The sequence below is a fragment of the Diceros bicornis genome, chromosome X (genome assembly GCF_020826845.1).
Source record: "Diceros bicornis minor isolate mBicDic1 chromosome X, mDicBic1.mat.cur, whole genome shotgun sequence".
NCBI classification, from domain to species: domain Eukaryota; kingdom Metazoa; phylum Chordata; class Mammalia; order Perissodactyla; family Rhinocerotidae; genus Diceros; species Diceros bicornis.
This window is the reverse complement of record NC_080781.1, coordinates 20,160,740-20,175,743: the sequence shown is the minus strand read 5'-3', so window position 1 is coordinate 20,175,743 and position 15,004 is coordinate 20,160,740. Positions and strand designations below refer to the sequence as shown.

Genomic DNA, 15,004 nt, shown 5'->3' with positions numbered 1-15,004 from the left:
AGAACTATGACGCAATAACCCCCTGAAAGTTGCCTTACAAAAATGATGTCATTTGGCGCAGATGTAGTCATTTTTGTAACACAGGTAGATAAGCAAGCTCCCTCCACGTCGTCTCTGATTCCCCCACCCCCACCGTGTGCAAGATGCAAAAAGACATTTTCCAGGCTTCCTAATTCTCAACTTGTCAAGGTGCGCGCACCGCAGCGGCTCGAGCCCACCGCTCGTGCAGACGAAGAGGTACCACTGCGAAGGGACTAGCACAGCCGAGCGTTTCCAGCCCCGACGGCGACGCCGCGGGGGAAGCCACGTCGGGCCCGGCCGGCGGCCGCGACGCCGGACCGCCTTAATCCCTCCGTGGGGCCCGCTGGCGTGGCCGGCCGGAACGTGGGGCCCCGCGGGCGTGGGACAGCCCTGCCCCCACCCCGCTCCCACACCCGCTCCCGCTCCCGCGGCGCCGGAAGTGACGCGCGCTGGCTGAAAGATGGCGGCATTGGCGTGCGACCAGGGGGAAGGTAAACACCCTCCGGGCCGCGGCCCGCCCGCGGGGCCCCTCGAGGCGCCGGTGGGGGCCTAGGGTGCCTCCCGAGCCTGCTCCCCAGCTCTCGGCTTCCCACCCATCGCCCTCCCTACCCGTGTGGCAGCCCTCTGCGTTGCGACGACGGCGCACGTGGGCCCCGCCTCCCTGGGCGGGCCCCGGGCGGCTCCCGCGGCCCGCAGGGGGCGCGCGGCCCGGAGCGGCCCCTGGCTCGTGGCCCCGTACGCTCCGCCCCTTGCCCGCCCCTTTCCCGCCTTCCTCCACCCCCGGCGTGGGTGATCCCGAGGCTCGGCGGGCTTCGGGGCAGAAGCTCGGAGACGCCGTCGTCGACGCCACCGCCGCCGGCGCTTCTCCTGGTGCCCGCGGCCCCCCGGCCCCTTCCCCCGCCCGCGGCCCCGAGTCGGTCCTCCCGCCGAGCCCCGCCGGGCGCCGCGAGGCCCCTGGCGTTGGCAAGGCCGGGCCCAGCCCCGACGCCGCGCCGCCTCGCGCCGAGCCCGACTGTCTCGACTCGCGACTCAGCGCTGTCTTCTTTCCCAGGACTGGTTCCGAGGGGGCCGCAGGCGCGCAGACTCGCCCCCCGCCGGAGGGCCCCGGCCCGGCCCGAGAGCGGCCCCTTGTAGACGTTCGAGGAGCCTGCCGAGTGCCGTCCCGGCGCCCGACCGCCCACCGCCCGGCCCGCCGGCCCGCTTCTTCCTGATGCAGACTGCCGTCCACTAGAGGCTGGACAGACCCCCGAGGTGCGTAGCCGCCCCTGGCCCTCCGGCCTCCGGGAGCCCGGGCTTCGTCTGCGGCCCCGCGCTAGGCACGGGTTCCGTAGCCCTTTCTGCACAGCCCCGAGTCCAGCATTCGGGAGACGTCGGCACCTAATTTGTCTTTGAGTTTACTTAAATTGTTTGAAATTTAATTTTTTTCAAGGAGAGGGGAAAAAAAAAAAGGAAGAAGCATAATTCAGCCATTTTTTGCAGCACACAGCTGCAGGTACCATGATTATTTTCTCCCTAACCCCTTCCTTCCCTTTAAAAATTATATTTATGCCTGAAATAGAACTATGCGAAATGCGAGGCTTAAAACGTGGAATCAGAAGGTCTGGGTTCGAGTGGGTGACTCGGAGAAAATCGCTTACCGAGCCTCGGTTTCTTATCTATGAAATCTAGTCAGTAATAGCCACATCACAGGGTAGGGAGGACTATATGAGGTCATATACGTGAAAATAATCTATAGCTGTAAAGTGTTGTAAAAATGCAAGGAAATTTTTAAAGTAACCTTTGCTAGACTGGTTAATGTTGTAGTGGCTAACTGTTGCTGCCTCTTTATTTCTATATTATCAGTATAAGCAATAAGTACCGAATAGCAAAGCAGTGTCGTGAATCGACTAGATATATAATAGTCACGTTGCTTGGCCTTCTTCCTACGAAATGCTAACTGCTTATTTAAATAACGGTATTTAATTCAAATTTAACGTTACTGTAGTGCTTTGCTTTTCATTTTTCTAGGCCGCTTATGCCCCTTTTCTTACTCGGAATATTTACTTAACACCTTACATTTGTTTAGTCTTTTATATTTTCTGAATTGGTGTTTTCTTTTGTTAATCTGATTAAATTGTAATTTAGAAAATGCCTTTAAGATATGCACCCTAATTTTAATGCCTGTTTTTCCTATCTAGGGAACAGGATGCCTGAATATCTCTAATTTGGAAATTGCTTTTGAAGAGCTTATAAATGCATTCAAATTTTTGTAATTCTTAATAGATCTAGAAATGTGTAGGAAATGTCAACTTTTTGACACTGAATGTAATTTCTCTTTTTTAATCATCACAACACTTAGTAGGTGCTTAGAACCAGTTTTTCAGTGGTAAAGGATGTTAATTTGCACTTTTGCTGATTAACTTGGGGGTATAGTAGGATAGGAAATATTTGTGGTTTGAAAATTGGACTTATTTGTCAGAATTTATGTGTAACATCAGTATGGAATCATTCTTGGCACATCAAAAATTAGTATAGTTTGGCTTAAAAATGGTCCACAAAAAGTGAGAGCAGCTTTTTTTTTTAGTATATTGTTATTTCTAGCTAACAAATGGTTTTCTGAGGTTTTTTTCTGAGATGTTTTATTAAATTTATAATCCAATACCAGTTGTCTTTCGGAGTATGCTTTTGTGTTTTGTAAAAAGGCAGGATAATATAAGGCGAGCAAGATTAAATTAGCAAAAGGAAGAGCCTACTTTTATGTGCTAGCTTTTGTACATTGGGTTTATCACTTATTCTGAAGTGAAAATTTTGGCAAATAACTGCTTTATCAGTAATTTCAAGGTTTGACCTTCCCTCTGCCTTGATTTGGCTTTTCTGGGGCTAAGACCTTGGAACCAGGGCTGGCTTGGCCTCATGGGTGTTCAGAGGGGCACCAAACTTGGTTTAATAATCTGCGCGTAAAACTAGCATTGTACGATGTAAAGGTGAACGGGAAAATTCATGCTAATAATTTAAAATTTGAATTTTTTTTACATAGGACACATTAAACAGCAAATAAAAAAATACCATGAAAAGTCAAGAGAGACCTCAGAAGAAAGGAGAAAGCTTTATATTTTAGTACCTTTAACGACACTCTTTTCCTCCTTTTCAACAAGGGGCCCCGCATTTTTCATTTTGCCCTGGGCCCCAAAAATCATGTAGCTGGCCTTTCCCATTGTGAATGTTTTGAGAGGGAATAACATTAACTGTGAGCAAAATGACTCTTTAGGTTCTGAGGGGTTGGACTAATTTATTGGAATATATTTTCTCTGAATTGGAGTGCTGGAGCTCGGGTGAGGGTTTTTATTGACGAGAAATGAGAGTCATTGGTGAAGTGTTGTAGACTCTGAAGTCAGGCGGCCCCCAACTCCACTACTGATTACCACCTGTAGCCTTGGGCAAGTTACTTAACCTCTGTGAGCTTTGATTTTTCTCATCTTTAATTCGGGGTTGGTTACAGAACACAGAGTTGTGAGGATTAAATTTATCTAGTCATCCAACAAATATTTATTAAGCACTTATCACGTGCCAAGTGCTGTTCTTCCTAGGTTCTGGGGATACAACAGTCAATGAAACCAAACCAAAATAAAAGAAGAAACAAACAAACAAAAAAGTAAACTAAATAAGGAAAATAGTCTATATCTCTATTTAGTATACTACAGAGAAAAATAAAGCCGAAAAGGAAAGTAGGGATTTTCTGGTTGATGGGGTGGGTGAGGAGTTTTCAATTTTAAAGAGGGGGTTTGAGGAAGGCCTCACTGAGATGACCCTGGAGTAGAGACCTGAAGGGAGCCATATATATCTGGAAATCAGTAGGCAGAGGGAACGGCAAGTGCAGAGGCCTTAAGGTGGGCAAGTGGCTGGTTTTCAAGAAACAGCAAAGAAGCCAGTGTATCTGGGGCAGCCTGAACAAGGGGGAGAGTAATAGGAGAGGGTGATTATTGCCGATCTAGGGATCACTGGAGGAGCTCTTATAGTTCATCTTTCTGTGGGTATATGTCGTACTGCTGCTGGCCCAAGTGTGGAAGACCTTTTCAGAATTAGAAATTTTAACTTTGGAATAAAGAAACTAGAAAAGGCAAGATATTTTTCTCAGATTTTGTTTTGAATATAAGACCTTTGAAGCTCATCTGGCTGAATCATTGAAGCAAATAAGGATAGGAAATTTATTCTTTGTCTCTGATAAGATCATTGAATTTAGTTAATGATTCTGCACCATTTAAAGATTTGCAGGAAATCTGTATCCTAACATCAGGACCTTCCAAAATATTTAGTTTAGCTGTATAATTCTTTAGGAGAACTCAAACGTTAACATTACAGTGTTGATGATGTCACGTTAGGATGTAACTTAGAAGATTTGGGGTTCTATTCCCCAATAGAGGCTTTTCCTAGAATTCTCACTGGATCCAATCTCTAAAGGCTAGGAAAGCTGTTTTCCATGACATCACTCTTGGACTACTTCTACTTGTAGTGAGGAATAAGCAGAGGAGCATTAAATTAAAATCTTCTGATGAAAAAATAGCATTGAAGCAGGAGTGTTTTTTTTCTTATAAGGTTTCTTGTATCATAGGATGACTAAATACTAAACATACCTGAAAAGTGAAGTAATTTGGATAATAGGTGCCAGCCTGGAGGCTGGAGGACCCAGAGCCTTCCTAAAAGCTTAGTTAAACGGTCATTTGCAATTTAGTACTGAGTTATAAAAACGTTTTGATGGACAAGAAAGAATTTCCAGTATTAAACAAATTAAAGTTAACTTATGCAGCCTTTCCTTCCATATTAAACTAAGTTTCTCAATTTGAGTAGTGTATCTGAGGGTAAAATGACTGCTAATAGAGCTAATAAAGGTAGTCTGTTTTCAAATTTTTCTTTCCTTTTAGATTGAGAAGTTGGCCGCTTTGAGATTGTTGAATTTAAAATTTGTACTTCAGGGGCCAGCCTGGGTGGCGCACCAGTTAGGTGCGCGCGCTCCGCTGCGGCGGCCGGGGATTCGCATGTTCGGATCCCGGGCGCACACTGACGCACCGCTTGTCAAACCATGCTGTGGCAGCGTCCCATACAAAGTAGAGGAAGATGGGCACGGATGTTAGCCCAGGGCCAGTCTTCCTCAGCAAAAAGAAGAGGATTGGCATCGGATGTTAGCTCAGGGCTGATCTTCCTCACAAAAAAAAATAAAAATAAATAAAATTTGTACTTCATAGGTTACAGAAATTGTGCGAAATTTTGTGACTCAGAAATTAATTCTATTTTTATCCGTAGTAAGCCTTGCATTTTCTTTTTACTATGCGCAAGTATGGCATTTTCTGCATGGGCATCAACTTTGGTAGGCTAACGGTTTGAGGATGAAGGTAGCATGAAATAATTTAAATTTTTCGTTGAAGATAAGTATATCAACCTCTGAGAATCTAGTTTTTGTACTGAATAACAGGATTTTGTATGAATTTTCAAGCAGCTGTGGGAGGGATGTGAAAGCATTAAATTATTGCTTATGGCATAAACACGGAGGTTAGTTAATTTTGAAACATCTTCTGTTTAATTGCCTAGAATTTTGCCTTCAAATCAGAATGGCAGCCTCCTAACTGAAAAGGAAGCATTTAATTTCTTTGCCTTTAATTTCCTGTCCAATTTTACCCCCACCAGACTTCTTTCTTTGCTGGTCACTAGAGAGTTTGAACTGTTAGAAATTTCTGTGATATAGATAGCAGTAATAGTCTTCCAGGGCAGAGGTAGGAAGAGGTTGTTTTGTGTGTGTGTGTTGTCATTTATCTCTTATTGTACCGTCAGTGGTGCTCAAACCTTTTGGTCTCGGGGCCTTGTTATACTGTTAAAAATTATTGGGATCCCAAAGAGCTTTTGTTTATGTGGGTTGTATCTATTTATATTTACCATAATAGAAATTAAAACTGGGAAACCTAAAAAATACTTGCTTGTACTTCGTTTTTAAAAACCCATTACACATTAATCTAAATAACATTTTTTAATGAAAAATAACTATTTTCTAAAACAATGAAAGTCTTAGAAGAGTGGCATCGTTTTACATTTTTGCAAATCTCTTTAATGTCTGGCTTAATAAAAGACAATGGGTTTCTTATTGGTGTCTGCGTTCAGTCTGTTAAGATATCACACATGTAGCCCCTGGAAAACACTGAGCGAATGAAAGTGAAAAAGACAAATAACTTTTTAAATTATTATTATGAGAATAGTTTTGACCTGGCGAAGTCCTTTTAGGGAACTAGGACCCCAGTTGTTCCTGGACCACACTTTGAGAATTGCTGTACTAATCATTCTTAAGCACAGAAATGTGAGCCTTTCTTTTTTCTTTAGTCATTGCCAAGTTTATGAAACAAGACAAACTCTTCAGTTTTTCTTTCCTAGTAGTGTAAGTTGCCTTGTCATTTAGTTTATGTTGGTTCCCCTTTTGAAAAAAATCTACCATTTGAAATTCTGAAAGCCAAGTGTAGAATACATACCTATACAGGTTTATAAACCATGATTTCCCTTAATCTGATGGTCCATTTTGAAAAGTGAGGATACAGAATTTCTGTACATTGAATGTTTTGTATGTAAGTAAATATCTTTTTTCAAAGCCCTTTAACAGGTTTTTCCCCCAGCCATCATTGATTTTTAGAGTTCTTGAGTTTCATTTAGTTTTACAATGATTAGTCCTTATAGTTACTAATTTATTCCTTAAATTGCTATAATTCTTTAGGGCATTTTTATGCATGAGATTTTGTATATTTTTCTTTTTGTATTCTTACACTTTCCTTTTATCTAGTTATTTATTATTTTTTATTTGCTTATATGTGTGTTTTTGTGTTGTTTTTGTTTTATTTTAATTTAAGCCTCATGTCTTTTTCTTTTCTTTGTAGCTTCCAGGGTATGGATTGTGAACAAGTTGATTTTGTTTCACGTGTTCATTTGTAAGTTTGGTTGTTTGATACCGTAAACGCTTATGTTATAAATCCGTGCTGTCCAATAGAATGTAATACAAGCCATATATGTAATTTTAAATTTTTTCATAGCCAGTTTAAAGAAAAAGTAACAAAAAAGGTGAGATTAATTTTAATGCATTCTATTTAACCCAATATATCCAAAATATTATTTCAGCATATAATCAGTATAAAAATTCGTATGAGATATCTTACATTTTTTTTGTCCTAAGTCTTCAAAATCTGGTGTTCATTTTACACTTACAGCACATCTCAATTTGGACTAGCCACATTTCAAGTGCTTAATAGCCCCGTGGCTAGTGACTTCCACATTGAACAGCACAGTTACAGAAAGTAGCTACTCTGGTTAGGGCAGAAAAGCCTAAGGAGCCGAGAAAAGCTAGAAAATTATACTTGAGTGATGAGAAAAAAATGAAAAATAACACCATTGCAAAACGAGGTCCAGTGTTTTGACTAACAGTGTGTCTCCTCATCTTTTATAAACTTGCATTGTGATAAACCCTAGGGAGATGTGGGGTCTGTAGAAGGGAGTTTGAGGGGTGTCAAGTTCCTGTGGTCTTGTGGATGATAAGGAACATTAGACAAGAATTGGACAAGGCAAGCCAGCATTGATTGACCTCTGGTGGCGGCCTTGCTCTAGGCTAGACATTTAATTTATGTTAATTCGTTTATTCACCACCCCAACTCAATAATAAGATGGTGTGATTATTATTCCTAATATATGGATGGAAACTGGGGTCAGAAAGTTACCTAAATTTCTCCAGGTCATACAGGTGGTAAGTACTAGTAAGCACTCTGATTTCAAAGGTTTTGCTCTTTCTAACCACACTATTTTGTATTTTTTGGAAATCAGATTATAGTCTTAACTGTATTTCTTTTTTTGTGTGTATGTGAGGAAGATCAGCCCTGAGCTAACATCCATGCCAGTCCTCCTCTTTTTGCCGAGGAAGACTGGCCCTGGGCTAACATCTGTGCCCATCTTCCTCCACTTTATATGGGACCCCGCCACAGCATGGCCTGACAAGCAGTGCATCGGTGCACGCCCGGGATCTGAACCCGGGCCGCCGCAGTGGAGCGCGCGCACTTAACTGCTACGCCACGGGGCCAGCTCCTTAACTGTATTTCTAACTATTTGTATGACCTTGAAGAAAAATTTCACCTGTGGACCTCAGTGTCTTCATCTATCAAGTTAGAGTTGGTCTGGATCTTGAGAGACTTTACTGAAAAGATGGGCTGGGGTTGCTAGGGAGAAGGATTTCTCCAGAGTTAACTGGACTGTTAAAGGGTCAGGTGTATTATATTGGTTATATCCAGTAGCACCAAGTGAAGGGGCATCATAATCAGCGCTAATGTTATGGTGTACTTAAGGGCTGTATACTCTTCTAAGTCTTTACATGTGTTAACTCATTTAATCCTCACAGCGACCTATGAGATAGGTTCTATTAATATTAGTATCCTCTTTCTACAGATGAGAACATTAGAGCCCAGAGAAGCCTAAGTAGCTTGCCCCAAGGTCGCAGAGCTAATAGATAAATCTAGGGTTCAAACATAGGCATCTGACTCCAGACCTGTACTCCTAATTCACTACTTCTATTTAGAGACTGTGTCATGTTGATCAGTTAATAACCACTGAGTATTTTATGATTTCTACTTATATACGTGCTTCCCATAAAAATGTGAAATAACTGCTGCCACTGTCAGGCAGTTAGTCTTATTGGTAGATGCACCAAGCTTTTTCATGTAGAAAAGAAGTTACTGCATGTGTCCCAGCTATCACAAATTAGTTTTAGAAGTCAGTTTAGATCAGATAAACGTCACAGATGCATTGCTAAGTCTTGAAAGATAGCTATAGCTTATTTACTTTGCATATCTATATAAGTGCATTACGCTTCTGTAAAATCATATAAAACATAGAATAATAAATGAGAATTTTATGACTAAAATTTTTTAGAGATCATCATATTGAATGCTCTCATTTTACAGATGCAGAGATAAGACCAAGAAAGTTTGAGTAACTTACTCAAAGTATAGCTATTTCTGTTCTAAAACTGTGTATTAGTTTGGGACCTTAGTTATATATAAGAGAAATCCACCTGAAGTAGTAAAAAGGGGGAATTTATTCTAAAAAATGTAAGAATTTCTCTTAGAACCCAAGGGCAGGAGTAGAACTGGGCCTAGGAACTGGAAAATGAAGGTGTTGGGGAGCACTCCGTGTTCTCTCGTCTTGGCTTTATTCTTCTTTCTCAGTTGACTGGCTTTCTCTGATACTCAGCCCACATGGCAGAAGTTGGTGCCCACAGCTGCTCTTTGACATGTTCCAGTTCCAGTCATACACAGTCAGTGCACGTCTCTCTCTCTCTTTCTTTCTCTCCTCTTCTCTTTTCTAAATTCTTGACAAAAGAGTGTTCATCTTGATTCATATTTCCCACCCCAGTCTGACCATATGTGACTGGGGGCAGGATCACAGAGTGGAAGCCTGCCTGCTAGGAATCCCCTGTGGTGGGCTGGGTGCCCAGAGGAGAGCCGGTGCTGTCCTTACATCCTTGGGGTCTTTTGACTCCCAGTCCTCCTCCTCTCCTTTTTTTTTTTCTTGCTTCTTTGCCCTATGATGTTTCCACCGTAGTAAGTATCTGGAACCTAGACTGCTTTTTCGTGAGAAAGCATAGTATCTCCTTTTAAACATTTCCTTTAGATGGAACCTTTTTCAGAAGAGTGAATATTAGCTGTTTGAGACTTTATCAGATAGTGATAATTGTTGAATAGAGAGGGTTACTTTGATAAGAAGTGAAATATATGATATTTTAGGCACTGTCAAAATAACAGATTAATGAAACACAAAGCAGTCTACTCTCAAGTATACGAACGCTGATGTCCAGCCTTCTATTATTAAATCTCCATTAAATGTGACCAGTACATCTTGATGAGTCACAGTGGTAATTGGTGTCCATAATGATCCTGAGAAAGATAATGAAATATCAGATTTTTCATCCAGTTTAATTTGTTGTATTTTTTTATTCTAATTATTTTGAAAATTGATAATTACTGTGATGTTGATAGCCCTCTACTAACCAGAATATTTGATTATTCAGACACCACACTGTGGGAGGTTCCTTTTGTTCCCAGTATGCATTTGTGTACATATGCCTTATATCACTTGGAAAATTCTAAGCTCATTAATTTACCTTTAAAAATAATTCAGGAAAAAAAACCTGATAGCTTACTTTAATCTTGAATGTGAAAGCAATTCTGCCAAGCATTGATTACAGTGTCTAAAATATTTTATATCTATTTTTCAAATTATAGACAGCCCTTTTGTATTCCACCTTTCCAAAATGAAAGTATATAGTTTTTGGATTAATGTAGTACTAATAAAAAATTTGATATTAATTTAATTTTGTGCATACTTTGCTGTCTTAGGTAAGTGAACATATATGGTATCATCAGTAAAACATAAAGGTAAGTTAGGGACAAATGGGGAGAAAGAGGTCTCTTGATCAGATGAGGAATACAAAAGAAAAAACTGATTGAGGAGAGGGTAAAATTATGATTCTGTTTAGATGATGATTTTGAGATCCCTGTGGGACACAGAAAAAGTGTCTAACAGGTGGTTTGCTATATACAGTACTACTGTAAGGATAGAGATTCGGACAGAGATGGTCAAGGTGTTGGTACAGGTAGGTTTTAGTAGAAGCCATGGATTTAGATGAGATCATTTAGGGAGACACAGTGTTTAGATGAGAAGCGAAAAAGTACGAGAACAGAATCCTGGGAGCACCAATGTTTGAAGGGTAGTTCAAGAAAAATGAGCCCAGGAAGGAGATTGAAAAATAAGCAGCCCAAGAATAGGAAGAGAATCAGGAAAATAGTGTCATGAAGCTGAGAGAGAGATGAGCCGAGAGAGTAAGTCATGCTGCCAAAGGATCCTGAGAAATAGGGACTAGGATATAACCATTGGATTTGGCAATTAGGGATTTTTTAAAGATTTTTTTAATGAAATTTTTTAAAACAATAATACACTTTCATTGGAGATAGATTAGAAAACACAGATTGGCAAAAAGGGGGAAAAAAAAGTAGAACTGCCTCATACTCTACCATCCCAAGATAACCATTTTTAACATTTTGGTATATTATCCTTTCAGAAGTTTTCTTATTTAACAAAGGTTTTTTTTGAGATGACCTCAGACTGGGATAACTACTGAATAAATGGGTTAATATGTCAAGAAGTTAAATATAGGGTGTTATAGACAACATATTGATGAAACAAAGCAGTAAAATCTAGTGTAGCCTACTCACAAGAGTGAAGTAGTGCCTTCAGCATGTCCGTGGAAGCTGCCTTTTCACTCTCAGCAACTGAAGGCTTGGCCAAGCCCAGGGTGCAGCGGGGATTCCTGGAAGGCACACACCTCCATACCCAACATAAGGCCTGGCACACAGAAGTGCTCTTCCTTTTAGTAAATAAAGAGGGAGGCACTGGTAATAGAGTGGTGCGATCTGCAGTCTCAGCCTCTCTGAAGAAGGAGGTGTAGAGCAGGTGACAGCAGTGACTGTGCTGCCAGTTGCTTCACTGGAGGGCTCATGGTCCATCCAGACACCCAACAAGGAAAGGAAAGAGCTTGGGAGATTGGGTCTGATACCAGAAGATCTGAGCGGGAAAAGGACAGAGGTAAAGTTCAGAGATGGTAGACCGACTGAAAAGAGAGGAGAAAGTTAAGCCCGAGAATGGGAAGTTGACAGTTAAGATTTCAGATGTGGATGAGTTCTGGATTGTGGCAAGATCCAACAGGCTTGAGAATAAGGTTTTAAAATGGAGGAAGGTGGGGGCCAGCCTGGTGGCGCAAGCGGTTAAGTGCGCGCCTTCCGCTGCGGTGGTCTGGGTCCGCCGGTTCGGATCCCGGGCGGGCACCCACACACCGCTTGTGAGGCCATGTTGTGGTAGCGTCCCATATAAAGTAGAGGAAGATGGGCATGGATGTCAGCCCAGGGCCAGTCTTCCTCAACAAAAAAAGAGAAGGATTGGCAGATGTTAGCTCAGGGCCAATCTTCCTCACAAAAATAAAAATAAAAAAAATAAAATGGAGGAAGGGGGGAGGTTCTAGGAGTTGAGGTGGTCAGGGAACTTTGACTCTTGGTTTTTGGAGGAGTGACCTTATGTGAACATTGAAGAGATGGAGAAGATGACTCTCAGCCAGGTGCCAGTGTCGTCAGTGAATGTGGGAGAGCGATTGGTAAGGATGTGTGTATATAATAAGTGACAAGGAGCAATAGAAGATGGATTTTTATCTGAGCGAAAGGCAATATTTTAGAAAAAGGACAGAAGAGAGCTAAGAGAAGTCTTAGAAGGTAGGTTTGTAAGCTATAGAAGAGTATTTTGTTCCAAGAAGACTATAGAAGGGTATTTTTTCTTATTTAAATCAGACTGCAGAGAAAACTTTCTGTGACCAGCATGAGCCTGTAGAGGGGTTTGTTTACAATGAAGCAAAGTTCCACAGGGCACATTGGAAAGGGTTGGGAGGGAATTCTGGACAGGAAGATGGGTCATTGGGGAGGAAGCTGGGAGCTGTGTGAGGATGAGAGTTAAGGAGAGGATAGATGGCCTGGGTGGGTTGCATGAAAAGGAGAAAATTACTTTGCTTCGTAAACAGTCTAATAGACTGAATTAGTTTATTCTGCTTTATTTAGATCTAATTATAATTCTACTATCTTGGCTTCATTTCTCTGATATGCAAAAATGTGGTTTAATTTCCTTTAAAAATTATATATTTATATTTTAAATATATAAGCAATACATGATCATTGTTTTTTAAAATAAGGTTAATGAGGTAAGTAAAAAGGAAAAGATAAACCTCGAAATTTCTTGAAATCCCACTACCCAGGGACATCATTTTGGTATATATTCCTCCAGGCTTTTTCTCATCTAAACATACACATAAGTATTTAATTTTTGAAAATATGCTGAGTATACTGCAGTTGCCTGTTTTTTTTCACATAACAATACCTAATAAATATCCTTTGTCAGAATAGGTAGATTGCTGCCATCATTTTTAGTTGTTATAGTAATCCATTATAGGACTGCACCATATTTATTTAATAATCTATTGTTAGGCTTTTGAATACTTTCCAATTTTTTATTATAAATAAGGCTAGAAAGAAAAGCCTTGTGTGCACAACTTGGCATATTTATCTGATTATTTCCTTTGGGTAAGTTTCTAAGAGTTCAGGGTCAACAGTGTACTTTTTCGTTTAATTTCTTTTTTGTCTCTTTTTCTCATAATTGAGTATTTGACTGAGGAATCCTTTTTGTGTTGATAATTTGGTGAACAATGTAAAATCAATGGGATAGGCATATATTGTTTGTAAGTTAACAATTTACCATTATTTGATGCATGTTTAATAGATTTTTTCCCCCCAGGTAGGGAAACCAAAAACATTAGCCTGCAAACCTTTAGGTTGTCTTCTCCCAAAGGGCCTGTACATTCAGGATTTAGGCAGTGGAATTGAGATAATTATAAAAATTGTTTAAGCTCTAAGTTAATAACGTCTTCAGAATGCATGGAAATGATTAACACAGTTTTTTTTATTACTTCTTTTCCAGGTGATTCATGGCAGGGGACGTGGAAGGATTCTGTTCCTCCATCCATGATACCAGTGTCTCTGCTGGGTTCAGAGCACTGTATGAGGAGGGATTGCTTCTTGATGTCACTCTGGTTATTGAAGATCATCAGTTCCAGGCCCATAAAGCACTCTTGGCCACCCAGAGTGATTACTTCAGAATTATGTTTACTGCAGACATGAGGGAGCGAGATCAGGACAAAATTCATTTAAAAGGTCTAACTGCTACTGGTTTCAGCCACGTCCTTCAATTTATGTACTATGGAACTATAGAACTGAGTATGAATACTGTTCATGAGATTCTTCAGGCTGCCATGTATGTTCAACTTATAGAAGTGGTGAAGTTCTGCTGCTCTTTTCTATTAGCGAAAATCTGCTTAGAAAACTGTGCAGAAATTATGAGACTCTTAGATGATTTCGGTGTAAACATCGAGGGAGTCAGGGAGAAGTTGGACGCCTTTCTGCTAGACAACTTTGTGCCACTCATGTCGAGGCCTGACTTCTTGTCTTATCTGAGCTTTGAGAAGCTCATGTCTTATTTGGATAATGATCATCTGAGCAGGTTCCCAGAGATAGAGCTGTACGAGGCTGTGCAGTCTTGGCTGCGGCATGATAGAAGACGCTGGAGACATACCGATACCATCATTCAGAACATCAGGTTTTGTTTGATGACCCCATCCAGTGTTTTTGAGAAGGTTGGTGCATTTGAAAGCAATAGACAGGACTCATCATTTAGTTAAGGCAGTATGTCTTTGTAGATAAGATTTCCAGGCTTGGCCAGGAGCCAAAAAGAGAATGCATAGTTTATAAGAATAGTTTATGTATAAGAAGTCTAATTTGTTGTAGCTTGTGCATTTAGGTTTTTTAAAACACATTTTGTGGGTAAAAGATGAACCAGGTAGGTAGTAGAGTAGTTTCATTTTAAAAGTACTTTTAAAGTTGAAGCTTAATTATTTAACTCAAAATATTACAGGTTTGCTTTAGCTTTTCTTTTCACAAAGTAATTAAATCTGAACTGGGTCAGGCTAGCTCTCTTTTTAAACATTAACTTAAGTAATACATGCTGAAATTAGAGTTGGGAGGAGTTTTGTAGATCTGAAAGGTATACATTAATACAGTTTTGTAGTCCTCTAAGATGTAGTAAGGAAACATGAAATAGCTGTTGAAAACCAATAGGCCCTAGTGGTGATTTTCTTCCCTACTCTTACCTAGTTCTGTTTGTCCCCCTGTTTCAGTGTGAATACTAACTAAATTTAACCATGAAAACATGGTTATGTCTAAAACCGTCGTTTTGGCATTTCTAAACAAATAGACTATAAATCCTCTACCTACATTGATCAGACACCCCTGTGCACATTTTACCACGGAATACTTCTGCTATCTTAAAAATAGTCTTTTCTCCAAAA

General features: G+C 40.7%; 1 protein-coding gene across 2 annotated transcripts in view; it reads left to right on the top strand.

Annotated features, from left to right (window-relative positions):
• The first annotated feature begins 471 nt into the window (after window positions 1–471).
• The window catches only part of KLHL15 (kelch like family member 15), a 34,964-nt gene continuing 20,431 nt past the window's right edge, over window positions 472–15,004 (top strand). Inside the window, exons 1-3 of one of the 2 annotated variants that reach the window (XM_058535582.1) lie at window positions 472–512; window positions 1,073–1,272; window positions 13,582–14,293. In XM_058535582.1, the coding sequence (XP_058391565.1) occupies window positions 13,589–14,293 (705 nt within the window). In that variant the 5' untranslated portion in view covers window positions 472–512; window positions 1,073–1,272; window positions 13,582–13,588. Of the gene's footprint in view, window positions 513–865; window positions 1,273–6,908; window positions 6,960–13,581; window positions 14,294–15,004 lie in introns of those variants that run through there. The other variant, XM_058535583.1, reaches the window with a different exon arrangement.